Raw genomic sequence first — 23,803 nt, forward strand, 5'->3', positions numbered from 1 at the left:
AACCCGCGGGGCTATTACAACGGGTGGCAGAACCCTCCCGCCCATGGGAGGAAATCTCTATGGATTTTATAGTGGACCTCCCACCCAGCCAGAAGAAAACGGCCATTTGGGTGGTGAAGGACTACTTCTCAAAGCAGGCCCACTTCATCCCCTGCACGTCGGTCCCATCCTCACAACAGCTAGCCAAACTCTTCCTCATCCACGTGTACAGGCTACACAGATGTCCCGCACGTGTGGTGACCGACAGGGGCACACAGTTCACCTCCAAATTCTGGCGGGCCTTCCTAAAGCTGACGGGGACCCAACAGGCCCTATCTACGGCTTGGCACCCCCAGACGGACGGAGCCACAGAGGTTCTTAATGCCACCTTGGAGCAATTCATACGATCATATACTAACTACCACCAAGACGACTGGGCTGAACTGCTCCCGTTCGCCGAAGTCGCATACAACAACGCCGTCCACACGAGCACGGGGAAAACTCCGTTTGAAGTAGTCTCGGGGCGCGACTTCGTCCCCATACCGGAGCTACCTCAACCCCCGGAACCCCAGGTGGACGCTAGCGACTGGGGACGGAAGATCGCGGAAGCATGGCCAGTAATCACGGCGGCGCTGAAGGATGCACAGGCAGCCTACAAAGAGCAGGCTGACAAGCACCGGCGCCAACAACCGACGTTCCAAGCGGGGGATATGGCCTACCTATCCACCAAGTTCCTAAAGTCAACCCAACCCTCGAAAAAACTGGGGCCTAAGTACATCGGGCCGTTCCGAGTCACGCAAATAGTGAACCCGGTAGCAATACGCTTGGACCTGCCACACAACCTACGGAGACTCCACCCGGTGTTCCACACCAGCCTCCTGAAACCGGCAACCACCTCCCGATGGCACCCAAGCACGCCACAGCCCGCACCGGTGATGATCGACGGGCAACACCACTTCGAGATAAGGGACATTCTCGACTCCCGCAAGCAACGAGGAACTCTACACTATCTGGTCAGGTGGAAACACTTCCCCCACCCGGAATGGGTGGCGGCGCACAACGTTAACGCGCCTGACCTGACCAGAGCATTTCACCGGGCATACCCCGACAAACCACAACAAAGGTCAGCAAGCCAAACCCCCCCCCGCAGGCCCCCCCCGCCTCCCGTGCCCCAAGGGAAAGGGCCCCCCCAAGCCCGCGACTTGGGTGGACCTCCCCCCCCCCGGGACTCACTCCCCCCGCCCCGGGCCCACGGGGTGGTGACAAGCGTTCGCCAGCACCCTCCCCCCGCCCCCCCGGCCGCGGGGGAGTGGCAAGCAAGTCAACAGGGCAACCTGGGGGCAACGCCCAGGAGATACAACAAAGGCGACGCACTTTAAATGAGAAAAAAGAAGGGCCCTACCTGGAGCTGATAAGCACCCGACCAGCCACGCCTCTCTCCTCGCCGAACTGAGCCAAACAAACAGGGTGTGGCTGGAGCATGCGCACGCCAGGACAGGACCCGAGCATGCGCACCATGGACACACCCTGGGAAGGCACGTGGTAGAGGGAGGAGCAAAGGGAGGGGCGACAACTACTCCGGCGGGAATTTTGGAAAAAAAAAAAAAAAAGTGCCATTTTGACAGCTCCACCGGAAAAAAAAAAAAAAAAAAACCCAGAAAACCGGGGGGGGACACTATTCGGAAAGGGGGCAGTATGTCATGAGTGCCGTTGAGCTGAAGTCATCAGCGCAATGGCACACATGACAATGGCAAGGAAATAGGTGAAGGGGTCAAGATAAGTAGCCATCAACCCACAACGACTAACGGCCAACAAACAATAACTAAACGGATCACGGAGCACACCCAAGCCATCAGCGCCAATACAACGGAGATCGCCCAGCTGACAGCAATCAGCAGAGGAATAGAAAACCTGATGATGGGCGATCCCGGAACCCCTCACCCACCGGCAGGGCAACGTATTGGACAAAGGGGGGTGACGTGACCGCGAGTGAGGGGGCGCTGACCGGCGCGGGGTATTTAAACCCCGCACCGGCGCGCTCCTGTCACTCTCAGCTCTTTTCTTCCAACGCTGTAACTGCGCGGTGAATAAATCAGAGCCTGATCCACGAACCAGTGTCTGAGTATTATTCAGAGGCAGGCAGCGCATGACATACCATAGTTGATGGTATCAAAAGCCACTGAGAGAACCAGAAGGGCCGGGATGGACCACATCACCCACATCCCAACCCTTCCAAAGGTCATCTACAAATGTGATCAGTGCTCTCTTGGTACTATAGCCAGGCCTGAATCCTGACTGAAAAGGGTCCAGACAATCCGCTTCATCCAAGGCCCTCTGTACCTGGGAGGTCAGCACGCTCTCATCAACCTTCCCTAAAAAGAGAAGACTAGAGACTGGACAGAAGTTATCCAAAACCGTATGGTCCAAGGATAGCCCCTTGAGGAGGGGGCAAACCAGCACCTCTTTCAAGGCTGGTGGAACTACCCCCTCTTGCAAGGGGGCATTTGCCACCACTTGGACCCAACCGCATACCACCTCCTGGGAGGCCTTAACCAGCCAGGAAGGGCATGGGTCCAGACTACAGGTGGCATTGCTCAGAGCAGTAAGGACCCTGTCCATTTCCTCAGGATTGGACGGCTTGAACTCTTCCCAGATAACCAAGCTAGGATGTGCCCAAGTCACTTCCACTGGATCTGCCCAGCCAGAGTCCAATTCCAAATGAAGTCAAGTGACTTTGTCCAACAGATGCCTAGAATAGTCCTCGCAGTAATCCTGCAAGGGCTCACCTGGCCTCCTCCCAGGGCTGCTGGCCAGCCATCTGTGGACACAATAAAAGCAGAGAGGTAAGCACACTTCGTCACTCTTAACACCACAAGGTAAGTCCTAATAAAGGCTCATACCTGTGCTAGGTTGGCTTCATCCGTTGTCTTCCTCCAGTGGCACTCTAGGCATCTCTTGTATTGTTTCATTTCCTTGAGCCCAACCAAAAACCAAGGAGTCATAAAGGATCTGTCCTAAAAGGCAGGAACCACGCTAAGACAAGGAATAAGTCTCTAGTGTTTTATTACTGCTACATTAGATAGAAAATCCTAACAAACTGAAGAAGCGTGAGAAAACCCATACAGATAAACCCCAAAAGTCAAGGCAGGTCTGTTCTGTGTCTCTTTGAATGACTGCTCAATTCCTCACTACTATGCATGCATTTTCCCCCCTGGATAGGGGCCCCCTCCTGCTCACCATCAGTGCTCATGACATCACCTTCCCCTCCAGATTTACATTCCATTTCAGCCCCCTCCTCTCCAGAGTTCCTTCCTCCCTCCAAAGTCTCATGAGAGTCCATCTCCCCCTCCAAGCTTCTCTGGTAAACTGCCCTGGGATCTCAAGACTACTGGTAGAGCTGCTGCTGCTGCTGCTGCTGCTGCTGCTGCTGCTGCTGCTGCTGCTGGCACCGGTTGTGGGATAATCGGAGCTGGTTGTTGTAACTGCTGTAGCATAGCTGCTTGTAATGTGTTGATCTGGAAATCTACTTGTTGCTGGTGTTGTTGCAGGGCTGCTGCCAGTTGTTGAATGGCTTGCCAAATTTCCTGGTTTTCCGAAGACATTCCCCCCCCCCATTTTTTTTTCTTTCCTCCCTCTTTCAATGGGAGTAGGAGTTTGTTAGGATTGATGTCCTAACAGGCAGGAACCACGCTGAGATGAGGAATAAGTCTCTAGTGTTTTATTACTGCTACATAAGATAGAAAATCCTAACAAACTGAAGAAGCGTGGGAAAACTCAGACAGATAAACCCCAAAAGTCAAGGCGGGTCTGTTCTGTGTCTCTTCGAATGACTGCTCAATTCCTTGCTACTATGCATGTGTTTTCCCCCCTGGATAGGGGCCCCCTCCTGCTCATGACAGGATCCATGATCATAGAGAGTCCGCACAGGTGCAGTCCAATCCAGGGCCTTCATTGTGTGCTCATTCCAGGCCACAACTAAAGTCTCAGTCAAATTGTGCACCAGATCCTCAGGAATAACACCAAGCCCCCTTTGAAGCCCTACTGGGTCCATAGGTTGCCTGGGGCGGACTGACTGAATAGGCCCAATCTCCCTGCAGTGGGAGGCAGCTACAGAGAACTCCAGGGCCAAGAGGGAGTGATCTGTCCATCGCAAGGGACTGATGTTAATGTCCCCTAACCCCAGATCACCTTGCCACTGCCCCAAGTCAAAGACCAGATCCAATGTATGACCCCCTTGTGAGATGGGCCAGGTCCATGGCTGTCATGGTGGCCATGAACTCCCAGGCCACCTCTGACTCTGGGCCCAGAGAAAACAGGTTAAAGTTTCCCAGAACCATAAGCCTGGGGAACTCCACTGCCAACTCCACCACAGAGTCCAGGAGGTCAGGCAAGGCCACTGTCACCCCACAGGGAGGAAGGTAGGCAAGCAGGAAGCCCAACTGATCCCTGTGATCCTGCTTCACAAAGAGAGCCTCGCATCCGGCTATGTCCCTAAAGGCCATTAGAGACTCCCAAAAGAAAGAATTTCAGACAGCTGTTAGAAGAGAAAAGAAGCAGCATTACATGACATCTGTAAAGATGTCAAAGATGGAAACAGACATGGAAAAACAAAGATAATCTTCCAAAAGATCTCCAGACTCAGAAGGAAGTTCCAAGCTCAAATTGGTATGAGGGCATCAATGGACAGATAGTAACTGATTCCAATATCAAACAAAGATGGAAAGATTACTGTATTGAAATTTGGTACAGTGAGGATGACAACACCAAGCTATGTTAGAAATTATTCCTTCCTTACAAGAATTTGTGCCTTAAGTGAGAACTTTGGGTTGATTTGTTCAAAGATGCTTTGGTTTGTTTTTTTGGCTATCTGTAGTATTCTCAGGAATCTTCTCTAATGCCAACGTTCAAAAGTATCAATGCTGTTTTTATCCTGCTTTGTTAAAGTCCAACTTTCATTTCTATTAAGTGTCATGGGGAAGACCATTGCCTGCACAATTCTGATCTTTGCAGGTTTAGTCCCATTCCAGCATCTGGATATCTTTTCCAAGGCCTTTTTGGTTACTCTACCAAATGCTAGTCTGTGGCATATTTCTTAAGTGCTGGTTCCTTTACTGCTGATAGTTGATCCTAAAAGGTGGAAGCTGTCCGCCACTTCAAAATCTTCATTGCCAAAATGGAACAATTGATGCAACTTAATTAAAAAGCAAACATATTTATTTAGATCAATTGTTTGCATATCACTTTTATGTGTAAATTTGATAGTTGCTTTTCTGTAAGTTATTGCTGATCAGTATTTCAGTGTATTTCACTTTTTTCCAAGGCATTGATGATGCTTTAAACTATTGATTTTTGTTGCTGAATTGAATTTCATTTTTTAGGTATTTTCTGATTTTCCATAAAACAGATTTCCATCAGTTTTTTTAACTTTATAAATATTGTGTCTTTCTGTTTGGCAGCTTTTACTGTTGGATGACTACATTAAAAATTTTTTAATATTCGTAAGTCATAGAGTAATTTTTTAAAAAAAATTAAAGTAACAATTTAAGGTAGTTGCCTCTCTTTACTGCAGATTCTTAGCTTCACCCAGAATATGTGTGTTCCTTTTAAGCAAATCTGACTTGCAAACTGGGCAGCATTCAAACATATCTCTGAACCAAGGGTCCAAACTCAAATGCTCACGAGAGGCCTGCTGAGGACTAGTTTGTTAGCTCAAGAGCCTGAAACCTTTTCATCTATGATATTAAAGTCTCTAACAAATCAAACATTAAGAAATGTTTGAATAGTATGAATAGTATCATGATATACCATGAAACATGCATTTTTTTTAATTCTGCAAATCAGAGGTTTTTTGCCATTTCAGTTTGACCACTTATCTGGCAACACTTGTTCTAAAGCAGAACATCAATATTTGTTTTGGTTGTTGCTGAATAAACATAAAAAACTTAAACCTAATAATCTGAAACTTGGCAGGATTTATGTGCTCTGAAATGACAACTATGCCTCAACATTATTTTCAGTTCTTCCAAGCAATAAAAATGACTCTGGCAGTTCTCTTTTTAAAAAAAAATAATAATCATGTTTTGTCTTCAATTTTCTGCAAATGTAGCTCAAATTCAGATTACTTTTAATAAAAACCAGGCTAAAAAATGATACATTATTTCACACAGAAAAAAAGCAATTGGCATTTGGCTTTTAATGGGGAAGCATTGAATCAAGCTTAAGATTTGAGCCTAACCTCATCTAGTTGAGCAGACTGTCATGGATGGAAAGTGGCCAGCTTAGGGCACAAACCAGGACCCTCCTCTTTGAGATATATAGCACATAAGAAATTTAGTGGAAGGGGTAGACCAGAGCTATGCTGATCCCACCCCCACCCCCAGTGCTAATACAGCTCCTCAGCAATGAGCATGGAAGAGCTCAGGGGAGAGAGCAGCAACTTCTTCCCTGTGACCCCAGGCAGCAGAGCTTGGCTGGTGGAAAGCACACCAGGAGTGCATCCTTGTTCCTCCCACTGGGTAGGGACAATATCCCCCTCTCCTTTTCACTGAGAGGCACACTCCCCTCCTAGCCAAGTTCATTGGAGTTTGCTGAGCTACACCACCATCTCTGCTTCTTCTCTCCTCTGCCTCCGTTTCCAAAACAGCCATTCTGTTGCACCCTGACTAATGGCTTCAGAGAACAAGGAGACCCTGTGCAATACTGGCCTTACCTTGCCTACCTTATACTCCCCCCAACTCTCTGTTGGGGCAGATAAAGGGAAGTTGCCAAATGGGAATTTAAAGGCATCAGGCAGCTTCAAAGGGGGAATATGTGCTCCTCCTGCCACTGACATTCTGTAGCCCTTCGCTAGCCCCAGGGAGCTGACTGGGCCCTGTCCAAGAGGTGACCACACCTCAGTGCAGGGCTAAGCAGGCAGCCACTCCTTAACCTGCCTTATCTGGCTGGAGAGGCAGGTGTTTTCTTCTTAGGGAAGGTCCTTAGCTGCTGCTCTGCTTCTACGTGTCAGCCAAGCTCAGGCTGTAGCAAGTCAGCTGTGGAGCGCTGTAAGACTTCTGCTCTAAACAGTGATTTAGTGTTGTAAGAATGAATCTTTGTGACTTTAGACATTTCACTGTTTCCCTTGCTTGCTTTCTCTTTTCCTCTCTTCCTCCGTGAGGAGGAATTTTGAAGTTTTAGCTTCTGTTTTTGTTAACTGCAACCTAGCATGACGCCTGAAACCAATGGAAGTCGTTTTTCTTAAGGCCATGTCATAACCCTTCTGGGTTACAGTTTCTTATTCCTTCTGCACTTTGTATACCACTGCTTACCCTGCAAGGGAATAACATGATGAGAATGTACCATCTATTTGAGATTTAGGAAGGAGAATGTTGTACATTTTTGTAATCATAAAATATATGAAGTAGAAGAAATCCCATAGATATCTTAATCTAATCCCTTGCTCTGTGCAGGAATCCATTAAATCATGCCTGATGGGTAGCCATCCAGACTCCATTTATAAATCCGAAGAGGATGGGAGTCCACAAGTGTTCAAATGCTCAACTGCTCTTTCCATCAAGAAATTCCTCTTAATATTCAGTCTGAATCTCCTTTCCTTTCATTTCCACCCATAGTCATGCCCTCGCTTTCAATAGAGAAAGCTCCTGCTTGCATATGATAGCCTTTTAGACATTTGACAACCTTGTGGACAGAAAGTGAGGCTGGATTTCCCAGAGCAAGTACTTGAGAACCGTGTGTATGTGTGTGCTTTGGACTACTTGGCTACTCAGTATCTGTGGACATGCTTCAATGGTAGTCCACCCAGATGGGAACTTCAGAGGTGAACTGGAATTTCCGGAAAAAAATGTTCTTTTGGAGGAAGCATTTTCACTGCAGCGGTTTCCACTGGTGGTCAGTTTATCCTTGACTCTTTCCAGCTCTTTCTGCAGGCACAATCTTTCAGCCCAGTAATATTTTCTCCACATACATGTTAATTGACACAACTTCAAAAATCTTTTTTTCCTTCAGATTTGGGGATTTACAGTTTTTAGAGCATCTGTTGTTTTTCCCCAGCTTCATATTAATTGACATTAAAAAAAATCTGTTGAAAAGTCTGTTGGAAACCTGTTGAATAGTTCTAGGCAAATCATCAAGAGGTTATTTGCTCCTTCAAAATTTAAAAATCTTTCATGTCAGATTCCCTTGATAGATTCAGGAAGTATGAGGAAAAACCTCTGAACTGAGATTTGACAAACATGTGGGTTAAAATACCTATCAACTATCATTTCTCTTTCAGTCTTTAGGCTTTTTAGATAATGGATTTTAAAATTGATTAAATTAATTGCAATGCAGTAGAAATAATATAAAGCTGGGTTTCTCTTATATGTAAGACAATACATTAAAATATATTAATTAATTTTAAAAGGCAATTTATGCCCTTCTCAATGTATCAGTTCTCAAGGCAGGGAACAAGAAGTAAATTGAAATACAATTGAGATACCAAAAAAAAAACCCAAAACAAAACCCCACCCACATTCTGAAGGAGATAAGAGGAAAAAAATAAACAAATAGAACAACCCAATAATACAATTAAAATCTGAGTGGGTTTTCAGTGAGAACGTGAGATGCAACTTATTCTTGCATAATTAACCTAACATAACATTCTAAATTTATAGATACAGGGGACTTCCAGGGAAGAAATGGCAAACTCAGAGCAGAGCTGATGACCATAGTGGAATGAAGAGCTGGTGAGTGGACCGGCTCTTCACGATTCCTCTCCAGACAAGGAGAGGACTTGGGTTTGCCCACAAGCACTCCAGGTATTCGCTTCTCATGAGGAGATCGCAAGACAGCAGTCTCTGGCAGATTTATTGCTCTGGGAGACAAGGGAGCACCATCTTAGCCCAAACCGTGGTCAGTTCCTTTTCAAAGGACACTGGGTTCACATAGTTCCTTTTTTAAGCTCTTTTGAAAATTGCTTGTTAATTGCTTTTCAGCTATTAGGAACCTTTGAAGCAACAAGCTTTTTTTTTAGCATCTGAATAATTAAAGGTGAAAGGTCACCTGTGTGAGCATCGAGTCATGTCTGATCCTTTGGAGGGACACCGCTTTCGCGACATTTTCATGGCAGACTATAGCGGGGTGGCTTGCCATTGCCTTCCCCAGTCGTCACCTTCCCCAGCAAGCTGGGTACTCATTTTACCGACCTTGGAAGGATGGAAGGCTGAGTTGACCTGAGCCGGCTGCCCGAGAGAGAATCCAACTTCCTCTGGGATCGAACTCTGGGTTGTGGGGAGAGTTTTTGGTTGTAATACTGCTGCCTACCACTCTGCGCCACACGAGGCCCATGAATAATTAAAAGGGATATACAAATAACAAACTAAAAGAGTGATCTGAGTAACTTTCCTACAGTATATTGGATTTACAAAAGAGATTTGTTAAAGTTTTGAAGAATTTTGTGAGAAGGAATGAAGCAAAAATGAAAATAAATCAAGTTCTAGGACATTATTTGAAGGGATTAAAGATCAAGGTTGTTAAAAGTAAAAGGAATGAGTATAAAGTTGGTTTATTTGGTCAAGGTTAAAATAGATATGTTGTCATCTCTGGTAATGAACTTTTGCTGATCAAGACTGTATGATGAGGTTTTAAGGATTTGTTTATAGGTAAGAGATGAGATATGGGAAGAAGAGATCATTTGTTGTATTTTAAGAGAAGGTGATAAGTTACTAAAATTGTTTATACTTGTGATGAAGGGAGAAGTCATTTCTTTATATATTTTCTTTTTCTTTACTATATTCTTATTTTTTCTTTCTCTTCTCTTTTTCTTTCTTTTTTCTTTTCTGCACTTTCTCTTTTTTCTTTCTCTTCTTTTTTTTTTGTATTAGTTTTATCTTTTTAATTGTAATGTTTAATAAAATTACTATAAAAAATAAATTTATAAATACAGTGTTGCTTCAGATGATATAATTTGCATAGTTTGTGAATAGTTTGGAATTTTCTCCCTGTTATTTATGTGCAAATTTTCATGTACAAGTGATGGTGAGAACTGATTGCTACCCAAATTATTAATACAGCATATTCATGGGAAGCAATTCACTTCTAATTTTTAACAGAAAAAATACATTGTAAACTAACATTTTATGGGTTTCTACATTTTTGTTGGACCATTTCAGCGCCACGTGGAAATATGCACTTCTTCCATAAAAATATGTATCTATATCTATATCTGTATCTATACTTTTCTACCCTAGGTGGTGCTGTATCCACGGGAGCCTCACAAGGTCCCAATAGATGTAGTAAGATAGTGAATTTAACGTTCTGGACAGAAAGGCAAAGAGGAAGAAAAGAGAAAAACAGAAGTAAAGAGGAAGAAAATAATTTTATTTTAGCTTATTTCTTGCAGGTTTTTGGAAACAGTGTAGCTGGAGATAAAGGAGACTGACGAGAAGAATATTCAAATATTTTTGTTTTGTATAATTTCAGGGAAAAAGTTATACATGATTAAAAATGCTACATGGGATATACAGATAGCTTGAAATTTTCTAATACTGATGAGCATGATAGCTGTAATATAGTGCCTAGAAAAAATAAGCAATGGTTCAGTAGAAAGACATCTAAAGTAATCATCATTTAGATAGTTCTTTAGATTTGTAGAGGCCTGGAACCATTTTAGTCCCAAAGGCACACTTGACAGATTTTTCTTTTTAATCATGTGCCTTGCATATGACCACAAAATGGCTGCTGTAGGGCTCCCCTTTCTTCTTTTGTCCATTTTTTGTCTCTTCCCTGAGTGTTTTTTCCCAGTGTGAGACCACAGAAAGGGATCTGAAATGTCATGAACAGAGTATCTATTAATTTAGATGGGGGGGGGGGCAGTGAGGAAGCCCACCAGTTGCCAACAATTCAGTTGTTCAACTGTTTATGGTAGGAGAAAAGACCTTTCCTATCCCAATGAAGGGCCTTGTTCCCTCCCTCCCTCCCTCCCTCCCTACGCTGACTGTATTTCCTTGAACATATCAGTGGATGGTGGGCGACAAGAGCATGGCATGGTCCTTTGTATGTACTCACAGACACAGTGGCTGCTCTCAATATGCAGTACTAGTTTTAGACTGTTCAAAACTGTTCACATACATAGACAGAGTTCCTTCTAATAACCCTGTCAGATAACTGATTATTAATTATGCAGGGATTGAGGCTTAAAGATAAGCCACTGTGCTCCACTCATCATCCAATGCGTACAATACTAGAATGGCTGTACTGCGGTATTTCCATAGATTTGCATTTGAAATCAACTCCAAAAATATAATTGGGTCCATCACAAAAGTCCATTAGCCTGGGTTGCGCTTTGGATTCAATCTCTAGAAGGGGCTTTGGAGTGCATGGGAGCATGTTACATAGCAGCTGTCTGCAACATCTTAAAGCATGTGCTTCTGCTCACAGGTGTTATCTGTGCTATGAGTGGAGTGCATTTTGTCAAATCTTGCCATTCCAGTCCCATAGAAATATATGGCAAATTTATTTTATATCACTGCTGAAGATGTTTATGGGTAAAGATGGAATATAACCTGCAACTCCTGTACAAAGCCAGCATACATAAAATACACAGAATACAATGGAACAGAAGAAGCTTGTTGAATAATTACATTACATTATATAATAGTTACATAAAAACAAAATAAAGGAAGTTGTTACAGAACATTTATTTTATTGTAGTTCAGTATAAAATCGAGTATACTGGATCAATATTGCAGAAGCAAGGCTCTTAAAATGGGTGTAAGTGTGTTCATACAAAGGTTAATCCCACCTTGATAATTTTGCTTAATGGAGATACCCAACTCTGCACAAGTGGATGGCAAGGCTTTTTCTCTTCTCTTCCTCATTGAAGCTGCATGTACTCCTCCAATGTACTGAACACTATAAGATATGTTTTACCCATTTGCAAAGGAAGTGGTGAATCTCCTTAAATTAAGTGGAGATGCACACATACATACTCCAATTATATACTGCTTTTCTATTCAGAGGGCACTCAATTTAGTACAAATTTGCTAAATATGACGATTATCCTCTCCCACTTCGTTCCACATTCCCTCCCCAGACTTTTTGGAAGGAGTTGGGGATTCCAAAAGCTGGATGGGGCAAGGAAAAATCCATTTCATATGGTGGTCATCCATTCATACAACACTGTATTACACTCAGTATTTTCACTGCCATGTTACATATCAAATAAATTAGGCAAGAAGTGTCGCCATTTAAAAATTCTGTGAAATCTCATATCACAAAGCAGAAATCCACTCACATAAGAATTTCTCCTGATTTACCACTTTACCACCCTCTATATTTCCAAATTCTGATCTAGGAGGTCTCATAATACTCCAGAGCAGATCTTCAGCGTCTGCAAAGCAGGTGGAGATTGCAGGAGAGGGAGATCTTGCACTCCTAGTTCCACTCTGGGTAACCTTTTATCTGTTGTAAACCTTAATTGGATTGGGCCACTATCCAATTAAAACATTAAAATGAAACATTAAAACAAAAACAAGTCTGTATTTCAGGCTTTAACTGAATTGTGGAAAACGTTTTTAGATTTAACAAATGGTGAGCAAATGAGATGGATAACATACTGTACATGTTTTTCTCCTTAGGTATATTAAATTGGTTTTATTATGTGACAATGCCAATGCCAGCATCCACCTTTACTGTTGCTGTTGGATGTTGGGCAGAAGTTAAAAGAAAAAGTTACAAAACTGATGTTCCGAAGGAGGATGGGCTGTCCTCAAAAGCGGATGTCAGGTTGGTGATTACAGCTGAAAAATATGTACTTTACAGAATATTCAATTTCTTCTATTATAAAAGAAAATGAATCATCGTAGTCAAGGAACAGTAGAAGAACATGTTTAATCAAAGCAGAAGAAAACTACAAGAGAAATTAGTCCACTGAATGAGGATGGGCAAGGGTGTGTTGCTTATGCAGAAAGAAAGGGTTCTTTGAATATGAGCATGCCTTTTTATGTGATTTACTTTAGCTGCATAATGTGAAAGTTGAACACCTAAACTCTACAGAGCCCTCATGTACTCCACCTGCCTCCTCAGTGTCTCTCTGCTGTGTACAATCTGCTGGGTATGCATCCCTTTTCCTGGCTTGATGTTCTGATTGTTCCATTGAACTTTTCCAGTCTTGGAATGGCGAGGTTTGGATATTTTTCCCAGTTCGTGTGCAGTTTAATTTGTCTACCAATGGTTTATTGAATAAACTGCAATCAAATGCAGAATGTGCTGTGTTGTAAAGAACGATTACATGATTAGGGCATTAACATTATTTCACTGCCTAAATTGCAGGTCTTTCTTAAATAAAGAGATGATGGGGAGACAAAAGATAACAATATTTGGAAAGTGGCTGTAAAGCAGGAAATTCCTGTAGAGCTACTAGCATTAATTTCAAGCAAGTTACCATAACCACATTTTTCTTACCTTGTTGGGATTCTGAATTCTATATATAGTTGATTAAAAAAAGATTGTTAAAGAAAAAGAATTGTCCTCTGATCCAAATGTTTCCATGTTAAGGTTGCATGAACATACATACAATACATACAGTAACCCAAACATCTTGGTCAATTTTTGCTGAATTATCTTCAAGTGCTCATAACTTATTAAAACAATCAAAATTCAGTGACTTATTATTTGTCTCTGCCAGGTTATTAGAAAAGGCTTGCGGTCATACGCCATATCCTTGTCGTTTCCAAGATCCTACCACCTCTACTCAGGTTATTATTCCTCATCGTGTCTTTGCTCCTCTGTACCTTAAGGAATCCTGCAAAAAGATTTTACTCCACCTGCTTCCTCAGTGTCTCTCTGCTGCATACAATCTGCTGGGTACGCATCCCTTTTCCCGGCTTGATGTTCTGATTGTTCCATTGAACTTTTCCAGTCTTGGAATGGCGAGGTATGGATATTTTTCCCATTTTGTGTGCAGTTTAATTTGTACCAATGGTTTATTGAATAAACTGCCATCAAATGCAGAATGTGCTGTGTTGTAAAGAACGATTACAAACAACAATGACTGGATTCATACTAAGGTATAACCAAAGAAACTACATTATGACTTAACACAATGTGTGAACTTCATATGTATGTATCTATATATGTCTTTGCCAGGAGGAAGAGCATTGTTAAAAATCCCATCAGCATTTTTCATAGCTACTGTCTTTTCAGGGGTGACAACAAATGGTAGGAAGCTATGACATAAAAGAGTCATTACTGAGTTGGGCACCCTTATAAATCTAAATTATAAAGAAACAATTTTGCAATTGTATGACAGAATAGAAAAGGTGAACACTGTCTGCTGTCTTGTCACACTATTTCTCAGACATATAAACTGTACTTGAGGTGATAATCTGAGGCTAGGAAAATTGCTTTGGGAGGTGGAAATAGATGTTTTTCTCATATACATACAGTCTCTCATGGATGGGGGAAGTTGAAATGGGCTAAGGAGCTGACAGAATGTTAGCTGTGTTGGAGTTGGAGTCAGGATGAGAGAAAAAGAAAAAAAAAATGGCTGGGGTAGACCTAGCAAGCAAAGATGGAATTAGGGAGTATTAGACTACTAAAGAGATGCACCTTCCAGATCAAGATCAACAGCACCAAAGAGGGGAATGACACAGTGAAAAATCTGTGTACCCAGTGCAGATATCCAGAGGGAGAAGATGAACCAAAAATATGGAAAAGATCAAGTTTGTACTAGCAGTGAAAGGTTGCCAGCTAAGTTTTAATTAAAACCCATGATTACTTCTTTGGGAATTTAGTCATAGCCACACACATAACTACAGCTTTGGATAGGCCACTGTTATATTAGCAGAAGCAAACCACTGGAAGCAGAGACAGCAAACGGTCAATCTCAGAATGGAAGAATGATTAGGCTTTAAGGCAATTTACTACATTCCTCTGAAGGCAGAAGCCAAAAAGAGTGGGGGAGTGATCACATGTAAGGAAAAGTGGTATACACGTGAGTGCGCTGTTTTAAAACACCTAAATATTTATGGAAGTTCTTGGACTTCGAAGTCTTCATTTCTTATTTAAAAGGGGGAAATGGAAAAAAAAAGTATAGTAGCATAAGGATATAGTTAGGTAGATGTACTTCTGACTACTTTTGACATTAGTGTTAAAAAAAGTGTAGTAATTACAGTGACATAAGGACCTTTCTATTGGATAGTGCAGGATATCCTGTACATTAACTCTGTTCTGTTCTTATGGTAATCATGGATGTCATCAGTTTAGATACAGCCTTACGTTCAGAGCTTCTTTTTACTTTATATATTATCCTGATACAGGAAGAGTAGTGGGCTGTGTGTGCATTTAATCAACTACTTGATCTGCAGTTGTGTAAATAAAACATAACAGGCACACACAAAAGTGCTGCTGTTCTGAGAATTTTCATTGTATTTGTCTGCCAGCAAAGGGAATAGCTACTGTATATATTTTCAGTCATTATATTTAAATTTGCAATTTCTCCTTCTCTCTGTCCCTTATTTTTTTACATATAATATAGGTCCATGTACTTTGGCAACTCTGTCCTCATTTGTGTAGAAGCTACTTCATTTTTAATGTACCAAGGCACTTTTTCTTATTTGGAAGGAGGGGGGGAGTTACCCCATATTTCAAAGTAGAAAGAAACAACAGTGGTTCTTTTGCAGAAAAGCTTAATTAGAGGTTTGAGCAGTTTTCCAGCAGCTGCCAATGCAGATTCAGCATTATTTTATTTTAAGATCTGCCTTTAGGAAAAATCTGCTTTGAAATAACTGTCATATACTTTGTGTATGTTGTCACTTTATGTTTTTAATTTGCTATGGATTATATATAGAGAAGTAATTTTAATGGAAGTTGTTTCTGGATTTTCAATAGAAACTTAAGGAGGTGTTGGATTCTGATAATGCTCAGAGCAATGCAGCCATTGTCTAGTGGTTCCTTCCAGTGAGTGAAATGGCAGTGGAAATTCTGCAGCTGTTTTCTACTAGCTATTTTAGCTCAGTGCTATGCTTCTTTTCTGTTGGCCTTATCTGACATTTGGAAGCTTTGGAAACCACTCATGCATCAAGATTCTTCTGAATATAATAGGAACTTGCCCCTAAATGGAGTAGACAAAAAACAAACACCGCCACAGACATAAATCTATTTAATGCCCAGCTTCCCCACCTCATCAGCCTAGGGTTGCCAATTCTAGGTGAAACCATTTCTGGAGATTTCTTCCTCCCCAATATATGTGTAAACATGTCATGTATGTGCAAATACATCTCCCAGAAGCCACACTCCCCCCCCCCCCACAGACACAAAAAAGGCAGGAGCAAAACCTAATGGTAAAATTATATTAATAGAATTAATAAGTACAGATAGGTGGGAGGCGGTGGCGCTGCGGGTTAAACCACTGAGCTGCTGAGCTTGCCAATCGGAAGGTCGGCGGTTTGAATCCGCGTGACGGGGTGAGCCCCCGTTGCTAGTTCCAGCTCCTGCCAACCTAGCAGTTCGAAAACATGCAAATGTGAGTAGATTAATGGGTACCGCTTCGGCGGGCAGGTAACAGCGTTCCGTTTAGTCATGCCGGCCACATGACCTCGGAAGTGTCTACGGACAAACACCGGCTCTTCGGCTTTGAAACGGAGATGAGCACCACCCCCTAGAGTCGGACACGACTGGACTTAATGTCAAGGGAAACCTTTACCTAAGTACAGATAGTCCTCACTTAGCAACCATTCAAAGTTACAGAAGCACTGCATGAATGGTAGTTATGTCTGATCTCCAAACTTATTATCAGAACCAAGACTGCCTCTGACTCGGAAAAGGAAACTCTTTCTGAGTCAGAGGAGGAAACTTACCAGGCTGAAACCGGGAAAACAAAACTCCAGGATGAGTCAGCAGCACGGGAAGAGTCCGAAGCGCTGATTGGCCAAGATTCGGGGGAGGATTTGAATCCACCAATCAACATGCGCCAAAGATGGGCTGAAAAGCGCATGAAGGAAAAGGCAGCCTGATTGGCTGCAGGAGGTTCGAAGCGCGCCAAGGATTGGGATAAAAGGCAGCCACGCAAAGAGCAAGTTGCTGGGGAAAACCGATCCTCCAAGCCTTCAGCGTCCGAGGAAGAGTCCTTACTGGAGACAGCGTCTGTTGCTGAAGAGGAACACTTTGCTTCACTCCGAAGAGGACTTGCATCCTGCTTCTGTTGCCATTGAGGATCCTTTGCTCGCTGAGCCCAGCAGTCTCAGTTTTGCTTCCAGTCTTGAAACTCTGCAATCTTCCAAGCAGCTTCTCTATACCTTGCAACCCCAGTGCTGCCGCGTGCCTTTGGTTCCGTTCAACAGTGCTTCGTGTGCTCAGCATTGTCCAGGTATTTCACACCTATCTTGTTCAGGATCCGGGATCCAGCCCAGTCCAGCCTTGTTCTGAGTTCCAAGCCTTGCTCCAAGTCTCCAGTCCAGAGAATCCAGCCTAGTCCAGGGTGCTCAGCTGAGTCTAGCCTTGCTCTGAGTTCCAGTCCTGCTTCAACTCTTCAACTCAGCCCATAGTTCTAGTCAAGCCCAGCCTTGTTCTCTGTTCATAGTCCTGCTCTGAGGTTCCAGTTGCTGCTTCCAGTCCAACGCAAGTCTCCAGATATCCAGTGATCCATCTCTAGAATGGCTCCAATATTGTTCCAGTTCAAGACCTGTTGCCTCCAACACACTGTGTTCCAGTCGCATCCAGCCTACATTTCCTGTGAGAAGTCCTGTTCCACTGCCCTGCTGTGGCCAGTTGGGCTCGTTGGACCAAGTCTTTCTATATCAAGGACTTAATTATTGTAAATAGTTATTTAATAAAGAGTATTTTTGATATTACTCTGCCTGGTTGCATAATACTGTGAATATGGGAAGAAAAACTGAATGAAGATAAAGTGAGAAGAAAACAGGAGAAGAAACAGAAAAACATCCTAATCTTCAGGATAAGCTTCAAAGACACCCATGCTTTTCAATAGGCAGGTTTATAATCCTGCCCCTTCTTTTGTTTTCATCAACTATGAAAACAGTATATATGGCATATGTATCCTAAATAGGTTTAACTCTGCATACTGTACATTCTGTATTTCTGCTATATATTGCAGACCAATTTAAAATTGGCATTTTGTCAACCATTAAGCACTACATATTGTATACTTGATAGGCTTTTCTTTCTCTCCAAGCTCAGGCCATTTAGTCTAAAATTGGCCTAATTTATTTCGTCTTCAGGAAAAACAGCTTATGACACATTATTTATAGAGTTAAATCCAATGTCAAATTAGCAGAATTTAATTCACACAGTTCTGTTTTCCCCTTTCAGCCTTCTCCTTACAGCAGCAGAACTGCATATTCATGTTTCCAGGATCCTTGTAGTCTAGTTCTATACATGTAGAAATAAACTCTACTGAATTTGACTGAACAATGAGATTTATTCCCAAATAGGTTTGTATAGGATTGCAACTTTCAACTATAAAATTAGTACTGTTTGAGGTTTTTTATGTTTGTCTGACTTTTGAAAAACTAACAAAAAAAGTTGTTCTAGAACCTGAAGTCTGATAATCCATTGAATAGTTTTTTGATCAGCAATTACTATGCCTTATGTACCTTTCTCTAAAAATATTTCTAAATACTGTATATCATTTGTCTATAAAGAGGGATCAAGGCTTTTCTGCATATACTGTCTGAGTCACAAAGAAAACAATATTTATTACTGCATGCCTCATTTATTCCATCAACTTATTCTACTCTTCTACTTCTTCTAAATACATTTTGAATAAGAAAACTATATGTGAATTTACTCCTCATCCCCCCTTTCTAGACTTTTATGTAGTTATGGGCCCTTTTTAAGTTTTCTGCTTTGCAAAAAAATTGAGTTCCATAACATGATAGCATTTCAAATAATATAAATATTTAATGCCCTAGTAAAATTTTGGCTAACCCTTACTTCCCAGATGCTGTAATGTATTATGATCATTATAATATGCCATCATCTTTTAAAAGATGCACATTGCATTTACTTCAAGGAGGTTAAGGGCAGGCAGGGACATAGATGGTTGGAGATATGGCAGGAGGCAGTGGTTGGGCCACTCATAGGGAATGCAGACCCAGTACTTGGTGCCAATGCCGCCTTGCAGCAGTCTTGCCCTCAGCCTCAAGTCCTGGTCATTGAACCTTCAGAGGCCCAGGATTTTGGCTGCTGCTACTGAATACCAGAGGTCAGTATAGGAGCTACCTCATTTGTGATTTATTCATGGATGAGAGGGCTGACCTGGTGTGTATTACTGAGACCTGGCTGGAAGGGGATGCACTCAGAAATGTGTGCAGGTAGGGTTTGGTTGAGGTATCAGCCAAGAACCCAGGGAAGGGGTGATTGAGTAGCTATGGGGTTTTTTAGACACTCTGGTGTTGGCAGCTAGAGGTGCTGCTCCATAGGTGACTAGGTGTGAGACTCTGTATGTTAAGTTTGGGTTCTAGGGATCAGTTGGGATTGTTGCTACTGTACAACCCTCCCTGCTTCATAGCAACTTCCTTGCCAGAGTTTCTTGACTCCATGTCTGTGTTGGTGGTGGAATTACCCAAGCTTATGGTCTTGGGAGTCTTCAGTCTGTCCTCCAAGGGGGTAGAGTTGGAGGTAGCTTGGGAGTTCATGGCCACTATGGCAGCCATAGCCCTGATCCAGGTCTTCGAGCACCCAACACATTACATTTCATACTTGGGACCTGATCTTCCTGTTGGGGAAGTGGCGATGTGACCTGGAGTTGGAGATTGTCATCACTCCCATGCCATGGTCAGAACACTTTCTGGTTACTTTGGAGTCCTCTGGTGCTGGCCCCTTCCATGGGAGGTTGGACTATTCAATCAGTCTGCCCCATGTGCTTGATGGACCCATTTGGTTTCTGGGGGAGACACGGGGGCATTCCCGAAGAGTTGAGGCATGGGCAGCGGAGTCCTTAGTTACTTCTTGGAATGAAAGGATGGCTGGGATTTTGGACCAGGTCACACCTTTGTGGTCTCTCTTCCCCTACAGATATCAGGACTCCCTTTGGTTTATGGAGGTATTGAGGGAGAGAAAATGGAAGAAGAGCTATTTAGAGTACTGCTGGAGAACTATGAGGAGTGAACCTGACCACAAACGAGCTAGAGCCATTGTTAAGGCCTACAGTCATGTGAAAAAGAAAGTACACTCTCTTTGAGTTCTATGGTTTTACGTATCAGGACATAATAAAAGTCATCTGGTCCTTAGCAGGTCTTTAAATTAGGTAAATACAACCTCAGATGAACAACAACACATGACATATTACATTGGGTCATTATTTATTTTACAAAAATAAAGCCAAAATGGACCCCTCCTAGGCTCATGGCTCCTGTTCAAAGAGCAGATGGCAACTGTGACCAGGGATCTTTTGCACATGATTATTCACACTTTGGTCACCTTCCATGTGGACTACTGCAATTTGGTCTACATGAAGCTGCCCTTGAATAATATATTGGAGCTGCAGTTGGCCAAGAATGCGGTGGTATGGGCAATTGGCTGTTTCTCACTTCACCAATGGTACACCATTAATCTGTAAGCTGTGCTGGCTTCTAGTATGCTTCCAGATACAATTCAAGGTGCTAGTTCTATATCTTTTATAATTTTTATTGGGAGTTTTTACATAATTAAAAGATAAACAAGACAAATGTATAAAGAAAGTAGAAACAGAAAAAATAAATGTTAGAAATAGATGAAGAGAAAGGAAGGGAAAAAAAAGTTAAGCAGCTTCAGATTTTCTTTACAGCAGTTATAAACAAACTGATACCGTTTCTCACCCTTTAGACCTACATTATATAGTTCCCTTCTTCCTGTATTCAACAGCTTTTAATCAGCAAACCCAGAAATCACCAGTTCATTTTTTATTCATTTTCTGCAAAAAGTCCATAAAAGGTTTCCAGTCTTTTGTAAAAGTACTTTTCTTGTTTCATCCCTAATCAAACAGGTCAATGTTGCCATCTCTGCAAGTTCTGCCATCTTTACAATCCACGCCTACATTGTGGGTACTTCTGTATTTTTCCATCTTTGTGCTTATAGTAGCCTTGCTGCAGTTACCATATATAAAACCAGTTGTCCATGTGTCCTTTCTAATTGCATATCCATAAGTCCTAATTAAAAAAATACTGGTTTCATCTGAATATTAGTTCTTAAAATTTGTTGCATCATCCTATGTCCTCAAGATGCTAGTTTTTACTTATGAAGCCTTTCATGGCATGGGGCCAGGATACTGGAAGGACCTCCTCTCTCCAGTTGTCTCTACCCACCCTATTAGAACTGGTAAAAGGACCGGATCCCTTTGATTAAGGAATTTCAACTAATGAGACCCAGGAAGACCCTTCTTTTGGGGGGCATTGTATGTTGTTTATAGTTCCCTTTATTTTTATTCTTTTAATTTAATTTTAAATGTTGTGAATAATAAAATCATAACCTCCACAGCAAAACAGGATAATATTTCATAAACGTTAACTAAAAGTAAAATCTCATAATCGTGTTTTCTATCAAGTGATAATTCAGAACCTGAAAAGCAGAATGGATATAGGTTTGAATCTTCAATTAAATGAAATGTTTGGTATTTTGCTTTGATGGAGCTACAGCTGGAGAGAAGTTGGCTCAGATGATTCAACTTCCTGCCATATTATGCCACCAAGGCTGCAAGGTGTGGGAAAATACTCTCTTTATTACAATAGCTATAGGCTTGCATAGTTGATTTCCCTGGATCAGGCCCATCTAAGAGAATAGAGTAGATCCAAAACTGATTTGGGCTTTCTAGCCATGATCGCTGGCAGAATCTCTTGCAGTAGATTCCTGGCCAGACTTGAAGTGGGGGTGTCCAAAAAATTCCAAATTCAAATTCCTAGAACTTGAATTCCCCATGCTGAGTTTAGAAGAGTTCTTACAAGTTGTTGTTTGTAAATGGGAATATTTCAAACTCAAAACTTCTCTATTTTAAATGCTTCCAAAATGTTTAAAACAACAAGTTTTGAAAAATAGATTTGGCACCTATGCTTCAAATCTGTCATCAGAAGGTGGTGGTTGTTGTTTATTCATTCAGTCGCTTCCGCCTCTTCGTGACTTCATGGACCAGCCCACGCCAGAGCTTCCTGTCGGTCGTCAACACCCCCAGCTCCCCCAGGGACGAGTCCGTCACCTCTAGAATATCATCCATCCACCTTGCCCTTGGTCGGCCCCTCTTCCTTTTGCCCTCCACTCTCCCTAGCATCAGCATCTTCTCCAGGGTGTCCTGTCTTCTCATTATGTGGCCAGAGTATTTCAGTTTTGCCTTTAATATCATTCCCACAAGTGAGCAGTCTGGCTTTATTTCCTGGACTATGGACTGGTTTGATCTTCTTGCAGTCCAAGGCACTCTCAGAATTTTCCTCCAACACCACAGTTCAAAAGCATCTATCTTCCTTTGCTCAGCCTTCCTTATGGTCCAGCTGTCATGAGTGCCGTTGAGCTAAAGTCATCAGCGCAATGGCACACATGACAATGACAAGGAAATAGGTGAAGGGGTACAAGTTACGTAGCCATCAACCCACAACGACTAACGGCTAACAAACAATAGCTAAACGGATCACGGAGCCACCCAAGCCATCAGCGGCAATACAACGGGGATCGCCCAGCTGAAAGCAATCAGCAGAAGAATGGAAACCTGATGATGGGCGATCCCAGAAACCCTCACCCACCGGCAGGGCAACGCATGGGACAAAGGGGGGTGACGTGACCGTGAGCGAGGGGGCGCTGACCGGCGCGGGGTATTTAAACCCCGCACCGGCGCGCTCCTGTCACTCTCAGCTTTTTTCTACCAACGCTGTACCTGCCCTGCAATAAACCAGAGCCTGATTCGCAAACCAGTGTCTGAATGTTATTCAGCGGGAGGCAGCGCATGACATAAAGCTGAGAGTCATAAACTCAGCCTCGCCGAGCCCCACCGGACGACAACGAGCCGCGGGAGGAGTAGACGGCGAGAAGACCAGCAAGATGAGGCCGGAACGGCGCAGGCAAGGAGGGCGAGCCGCGCGGCAAGAGACAGAGGAGGACCGACCAAGGCCAGAGGCACCGCGGACTCCCGGAGCCATGGACGCCCACCCCACCCGACCCGAGCCTCAGCTCCAACCCCAAGGGGAGATGGCGACGGAGGCAACCCGACCGCGGGAGGGAGCAGCACGACTTCCGAAACCAGCGGAGGACCCCGCGCTCCACATCGCACCCCAGCAACGGGCGTGGAGCGACAGCCCCACGGCGCTCAACACGGAGGAGGACGACGGAGACACCCATCAGACGGCGGAGGAAGCGGACCCGCGGCAGAGGGACGATGAACCCCGCCGGCAACCCACCCCCGAGGACGCGCCAACGGAACCGGCCCCAGCGGCGGCGCGGGCTGTGGACGAGGAGGCACGAGCTGAACTCGCGGCCATGCGGGCTCAGCTGACGGAACTCCGGACCATGCTCCTGGCGCTTATGCCCCCCGCGCCACCCAACGACGTCCCCGCACAAGCCCACACCCCGAGCGAAGCACCGAACCCACACGGGCTAGCGGAGGGCCAGCAGACGGCACAGGCGGCCGACACCACACCCCGAGAAGCGAGAGGCGGGGCCGCACAAAACGCCCGGGCCCCAAAGGACTTTCCCATCTTCGATGGGACCCCCACAAAACTCTCGTTTTTCGTGACCAACGCTAGGGAGTTCATGGGGAGGCACGGACACTCCTATGACTCTGAGGCCGACAAGATCGCCGCCGTGGCGATCAAACTCCAAGACAGGGCGGCGGACTGGTACGTCCAACTGTACGAGTCCAGCTCCCCCG

General features: G+C 43.5%; 1 protein-coding gene across 1 annotated transcript in view; it reads left to right on the top strand.

Moving 5' to 3' along the window:
* Positions 1-23,803, top strand: part of AOPEP (aminopeptidase O (putative)) — a 204,867-nt gene that overhangs the window by 12,073 nt on the left and 168,991 nt on the right. The window contains exons 3-4 of the mRNA XM_063295213.1: positions 12,594-12,741; positions 13,643-13,891. Coding sequence (XP_063151283.1) covers positions 12,594-12,741; positions 13,643-13,891 — 397 coding nt within the window. The remainder of the gene's footprint in view (positions 1-12,593; positions 12,742-13,642; positions 13,892-23,803) is intronic.

The sequence above is a fragment of the Candoia aspera genome, chromosome 2 (assembly GCF_035149785.1).
Source record: "Candoia aspera isolate rCanAsp1 chromosome 2, rCanAsp1.hap2, whole genome shotgun sequence".
Classification (NCBI taxonomy): Eukaryota; Metazoa; Chordata; class Lepidosauria; order Squamata; family Boidae; genus Candoia; species Candoia aspera.